This window comes from Manihot esculenta, chromosome 13 (genome assembly GCF_001659605.2).
Source record: "Manihot esculenta cultivar AM560-2 chromosome 13, M.esculenta_v8, whole genome shotgun sequence".
Taxonomy (NCBI): Eukaryota; Viridiplantae; Streptophyta; class Magnoliopsida; order Malpighiales; family Euphorbiaceae; genus Manihot; species Manihot esculenta.
In genome coordinates this window covers 3,726,222-3,732,976 of record NC_035173.2, presented here as the reverse complement: position 1 = coordinate 3,732,976, position 6,755 = coordinate 3,726,222, and the positions used below count along the sequence as shown (strand labels likewise).

The following is a 6,755-nucleotide window of genomic DNA, read 5'->3' as shown; positions in this document are numbered from 1 at the left end:
AGACTCTAAGCTAATGGCGTCAGATTTTAAAAAGATATTCACAGAAAAGGAAAGAAAGGAGATGTCCAGATAATGATGACAAGAAAGTAAAGGCGGCAGAGGACAAGAAAAATAGAGAAAAGACAGAAAGAGGAAAGAGCAGATAGAATTCAGAAACTGCGCAACGACTGAAAGATGAAAGGATGTTATTAAGGCACCTGAACCCGAACAGACGCGATCATAATAGTTCTTGGTATTCACCCCCTCGGCAGTTGGAGCAATAACTGCCGAGAAGGTGAAGGGGCAATTGATGACCGCTGGATTCCTTCACCCCGGACCAGGGGCTTGACCACAGCCCAAGGCCCATGACGTAGAGGCCCACACACCTGATATACATAACAAGCCTGGCTCATCCAACCTTCAAGACCGGGCTCGACCCATCTTTCTCACTCAAGCCGACCCGGTCTGCACGAAGCAGGCCCTCTCCACTCAGGCCTAACATCCGGCCCAACTCTCAGCCCAGCCCAGGACCCGGAATAACATTCACCAGACAGCCTGGCAGATCCGTTCGAACGTACGCACGAGGAGAATCAGAGGCCGTTGCGCATGGAGCAGGCGGCTGATACTCTAGTACCTCCGAATCCGCATGGCAGAGACGCGTGGCCCAATCCTGGAGAGACCTTTACACGTCACCAGCAGGCAAGACAATGTATAAAAGGAGAGTCCCCTCCTCAGAAAAGATAGGCCTTATTCAGTAATACAAAACCCTTGTAAAAATCCTATTCCATTGGATCTCAGATCATCACCTTCCAAAATCACCGCTGATGCAAGTAAAATCTAAGAACAAAAATATTTACACTCCAATCCAAACAGGAAGAGAGACTCACCCAGAGTTGGGAAAGGAGTGAACTTCCTCCGACCGATGACCAATCTAGAGGGACTAGCCCTAACAAAAAAAAAGGAATTGGGGAAAGAGAGACCATATTCTTTTTTTTTTTTCTATTAAATTAAAATAAATTAATAGGTAAGAAAAAGTTTGACCATATTCTTTTTTTTTCTATTAAATTAAAATAAATTAATAGGTAAGAAAAAATTTCACATCAAATTTTTTTTATTAAAAAAGACATAAAATCTTAATAAAAGATTTGAGGGGAAAGAAAAGTATGCATTGGAGCTTTTAATATTAACTATAATGGGATGGAAAATCATATAGATGCGTGTAATGGCGTACTGGCAATTTTTTGTTTGACCAAATGTTTGCATAATGGAAATGATTTGAGGATGCTGTCTATGAAAATCCACTAATTTATTAACACGTTGTTGCCTTTTTTGGGTCTACTTCTTTGATTTAACATGAGAAACATTATTTTAAAGTGTCATGCATGTATAAATTCAAATAATTAATATATAAATTTTATATAAAAAATTTAATATATTTATATTTTAGATTAATGATAGACCATATTTAAATTAAAATTCATCTGATAAAAATAACTGAATAAAATTTAAAGAAAATTATTTTTATCATTTTTAATTTGAAATTTTGTTAAAATAACTTTCAAAACTTATTTTATTCATTTATTAGGTCAAATTTCAAAAGCCTAAATGTTAAACATGTAAAGTTAGTGTACATTAGGCATAAATCCACTTTGATATGTTGGAAGTTTCTAAATTTCATGGGTATTAAGCCATGAGAAATCTGTGATTTATTAAATATGGCATAAGTAGTGACTTGAAATAAGCAGGTCAAGGAGAATTGTAATGGTGTGGAAAGGGTGAAGTGTAATCAAATTAGTGGGATATAGATCGATGATTTCAATCTGTATATCGAATCTGCTTATTAACGAATAAAATTACTTATAGTAAATATTTACTTCATTCATAAAAATCGAACTCTGAACTCATTTCGATATTTTTTATATCTCTTTGATTTGCCCATTTGTACGTGAGGAGAAATAGAAATGCATGATCACACCCACCGGAATCCTTCCTTGAATGCATGGCCACCCATGCATGGCTAAATTAGGATGGTCAGATCTAAAAACCTCTAGGAAAGGATTAGGATGGTAAGATCTAAAACCCTCTCTCTACTTCTCTAAAATCAAAACGAGTGAGCACTTGTGTGTTCTTGCATGCATAAATATAGAACAAGTTCACCTTACAGAGAAATGCTTGCTTCTTCCCATGAGCACAGACCAACATTCATCCTCCTGTTACACTTGCAGGTGTCTCTTTTCTCTCTGAGCAAGCTAAGGCCTTTCTTGTTCACTGTTTACAAAAGTCTACCAGCAACTTATTACACATATACATGGACAAGGATTTCTTTCAAGCATATTTCCTTTCTTCATCCAGACAAACCAAGTAAGAAATTGAACATCACACACCTCTTTTGACAATAAATTCCATAGGCTCGATTCATCATATATAAGTTTTTTCCGAAATTCCATGATCCAACCTTAAGTTATTAATCTTAATTAGCCCTAGTTAAAAGAAACTAAGAAAGCTTTATTTACCTCTGTAAATAGAAAGCTAGCTTGCTAGGCCTCGGATCAAATGAAAAGTTATTAGGCCCTGACAGACAAATTTAAGCACCTTGAAAACTTAAAAGTATCTTAAATTCAGTCTTTCACAAGAAACAGTACAGTGAAAATCTCATTTCCAAGAGCATCTACCCTCTAAAGGGACATATGATTCAGAAACCAACCCTAACCCTAAAAATTGACCAGTTTTCTTCTTACGGCAGTGTGTATAAGCCTCCTCCTCCTCCTCCTCCTCCTTCTTCTTCTTCACTTGAAGGGTGTCCTTGGCCATATGGAATGCCTTGGGACCTTTCTTTCATGGAAACCATTGCCTTCAGTGTTGTCCTGAAACTTTTCAAGACAGAAAGTTATGCATCTACTTCAGTGGCATAAATTACTATAAACATATAGAGTTAAAACTGTCTTTACAGTGAATTCAATGCCCTTTACAGGTTATTTCATAAATTCTAAAGAGGATAAATTATTTAATAAAATTATTATATATACAACTATATATTAACTTGTGTATAAAGAAAGTGACTGCCATTGGAATTTATCGAGAACTGAGGGACAAAATATCAGTAACTCGTCCTGTGTTGTGTCACTTCTGTCCATGAATAGCTTTCGACAAAACTAATCATTTCTTCCCACTTCAACCCAAATCTTAAATATTGAACTCTTGCACTCATATCCATCACAATACAGGATGTAATTAAGGTTGTTCAAACATATCAGGAAAAGGACATAATCATCGTCATCTCAATTATAATCAGTATGCAAAAAATTAACCAATTAATAAACCTGTGTGAGCAAATTATTTGATTCTTAATTACCTCAGTTGCATCACAACTCCATGTTGCCTTATCCTCTTCTTGGTCACCACCATCTCCACCTTCTTTATAATGAACTGGGGGGAAACTGGCCCACTAAAAGTCATAAAAGACAAGTTCAGGATTGAAACATTATTGTACTTCTCACAGATCAATAAAGAGTCTCATCAACAACCATGGTACGAGATAAAATATTTTCATTACATTTTTTGCAGCTGTACTGAAGGCTTCTTTGTGAGCCATGCTTGGATTTTCAGCTTTGAGCCTTCGGATCTCTTCTCTGCTATAAACATGTATATAATAAAGAATCCCAAAGCTAAATCATTACAGTAAATTAATATTGTCGTTATTTAAGACTAGCTAAGATTTTTCTTACTTGATGAAGCGGTTGTAAGCTGATGGTGCTCTCTGCCTTTTCTCTGGTGCTGCTAAGAGTATGCATGTGAGTTTACACAATTAATTTGCTATCACAGATCATCTTAATTAAGAAGATTAAGGTTAATTACGTTTATTAATGACACGATTGACAAGATTCTTATCCTCCTCTAATTCGTTATCAGAATAGGCCATCATGGATGATGATCTCTGAAGGTCTAAGGCTTTTGGGGTATCAGCTTCTTCTGGACCGACATCTTTTTGCTAGAGAATACAGAAAGATCATAACAAGAAACTATTTGATCATAATAATATTAATGGGTTATCTTTAGAATCAATATAAGGTTTCAAGAAAACGACAAAGATCAAGTGAGAATTAATAGAACTTATTGCACACCTGATGATCATGGCTGAGAGAAGCTAAAAACTGGAAAGGTACAAAAGAAACTTTCATCATGTTGACAGAAAGGAGGCTGGTGCAGTGCCCACATCTCACAGTCACCACCATTGACAGGCTGCTGCATGGGACACTTACCTATAAACTTGAAAGAGAAAAGGTTAAGTTTACAAGCCCTAAAAGAACAATCAACTGATCAATTTTCACTTTGAAACTCTACCAGTAAGATGGTGTTGCAGAAACCACACTGCACGTAGCAAATCTGCTCTGGAAGGTCAAAGAGATGGCTCAATGTCGCCATTGTTTGTGAGATAGAGAGGAATAGAAAGCCTTGTGCTTGTGGATCATATCTGATATAGAAAGTATAGATTTATAGAGTGTTGGAGGAAACCAATAAGGAACAATTGTCTTTAATATTGTGTTTTTGATGTTTTGTTTCTGCCAAAATGGTGAAGTCTAATTATTGTTTAACAAAAAAACAAGTACATATTCATAAATCAGCTGCCATTGGAATAAATGCTCTCTCTTTGCTCTAGTATACACTACTATAAATACGGATATAAGGTAATAGTTGCCGTTAGTTGCGATTATAAGATAATAATTAATTTACTTTTTTACGACGCATAAAAATATGATAAAAATTATAATTTTATTAAAGTTAGTGGTAAAAAGTGAATTTTTTTAATAATAATAGTAAAATTAGTGTCAAACTATTGTCTAATAAAACAATAAGACAATAATTTCATAACTGCTGCTAAAATATTATAGAATGTCTTAATCTCAAGAAAATCTGAATTACAATTACAGCCTTGAACAGGTTTAGGATTATCATCTTCCTTTGGATTTAATTATAACATCTCTTACCTTGGATTCACATTGTTTTATGTGGGTAGATGCTAAAAAAGAGAAAAACTTCAACATCTGAGATGGGGGGTTCAAATTTCAATGGATGCATGCAGCAAGTAAAATGAGCAGTGCCAATTTGTTTCATGTGTTGTTTTCTGTAATATTTACTCATCTTTGCTGTATGAGACACATCTCTCATTCAAGAGAGTGAAAGATGAAGAAAGATTTTGCCATAATAAGAAGAAGTGTAAGTTCCAGAAGAGTTCATGGAGAAGGAAAAGAGGCATCTTAAGATTTGTCTTTGTTGAGAAAGGGCAATTATAATTGACAATGTGAAGGGTTTACTTCCACTTTCTGTGCTCTCTTTGCTCATGCTATTTCTTATTCTTTATGGGAAATTTACTATTTACTCCCTGTGTTATGAAAAAACTCATCATTTAGTCCCTTCATTTAAAAAATTACATTAAAACATTCAATATTTTAAAAAGTATATTAATTAATCCTTCACTTAATTTTAATCACGTAAAATATTGTAAAAAAATCTAAAATATCTTCGATATGGAAAGACTAATTAATTAGTAAATTTTTTATAAATTTAAAAAACTAACTAATAAGTTTTTTCAAAACACATAAACTAAATCGTAAAACACTTAAGTACTAAAATTACCGTAGAAATTAGCTGGTAGTTTTTTAAAATGTTAAGAATATTTTAGTATAATTTTTCAAAATTAAAGTACTAACTAATAATTTTTTTCAAACTATAGGGATTAAATAGTAATATTTCCTTTCAGCCTTTTAATGCCTAACATCTACTTTGTCAGCTCAGCTTCAATTCCTCATTTTCTTCTTTGATGGTGTGGGTTGACTCACCCATGTGAGTCTTCTTAAGTTTTGGGTACATCAATAATTGAACTTGTGCGAGGAAATTTGCTAATTATAGTGTTGATGAAGAATGAGAAGAACTCAACAAATAAGCCAAGATTTTTATTTTTATTTTATTTTATTGTAATTGAGACTCAAATTTGTAACATGAAGGCTCACTATTTCATAAATAATTATAATATTTTTAAACTAATATTTATTAATTATAAATTATATTAAAATTTAAAAAAAAATACTATTTATTCTTTCTATTAACTGCGGACCGTTATTTTACTTTATAGTATAAAAAAATTTATTAATTAATATATTAATTTTATAAAAATATTTATTAATTAATTTATTAGTGTTGAGAGTATTTTAAATTTTATTGTAATATTTAATGGTTAAATTCAATAGAGAGAATAATTAAATAGATTTTTTAAAATTTTATAACTTTTTAATATATTTTTAAATTAAAAAATTAATTAAAAATTTTTGTTATATTACTTAGAATAAATAATAATTTTCTTTAAAAATTATACTATTTATAATATAAAAGCAGAATGATATGGTAAATAAATTTAATATTACACAAGTTGAATTATTAGAATTATTGCGCAACTACCACTGCAATCCTAGACACTGCCCTAGTATTGGAGAGGGACCACAGTCATTAGTGCTCCTTAGTTGTGAAATCTTCATCTTCATCTTCATCTTCATCTCACTATAATTGTCCTTTTGAAGACTAAAGAAAAAAAAAAAAAAAATCCTCAGAGGAGTATCTTTCTCTCTTATTAGATATCTTCGGAAATTCCTTGGGAGATAAGAGTTCAAACAGCTACAATAATTTATAATTGTTTGATGGATTGTTGCAAAAATTATATATACACACATGCTTAACTTTAAATTTTATTAATTTAGCTCTTAAATTTTTGAAACTAATTTCAA

General features: G+C 32.5%; 1 protein-coding gene across 7 annotated transcripts; it reads right to left on the bottom strand.

Annotated features, from left to right (window-relative positions):
- Nucleotides 1-2,462: 2,462 nt before the first annotated feature.
- Nucleotides 2,463-4,529, bottom strand: LOC110630525 (axial regulator YABBY 4). 7 transcript variants are annotated; one of them, XM_021778056.2, is made up of 7 exons: nt 4,321-4,529; nt 4,101-4,238; nt 3,835-3,967; nt 3,705-3,756; nt 3,533-3,611; nt 3,332-3,424; nt 2,463-2,849 (listed from the first exon to the last, which is right to left on the bottom strand). In XM_021778056.2, exons 1-7 carry the CDS (start codon nt 4,399-4,401, stop codon nt 2,766-2,768), a joined length of 660 nt encoding a protein of 219 aa, XP_021633748.1. In that variant the 5' UTR covers nt 4,402-4,529; the 3' UTR covers nt 2,463-2,765. The 7 variants fall into 7 exon arrangements, with proteins under 7 accessions (XP_021633748.1, XP_021633752.1, XP_021633750.1 ...); XM_021778060.2 differs by having other exon boundaries at nt 2,463-2,843; nt 4,321-4,528; XM_021778058.2 differs by having other exon boundaries at nt 3,533-3,608; nt 4,321-4,528.
- Between the last annotated feature and the right edge of the window lie 2,226 nt (nt 4,530-6,755).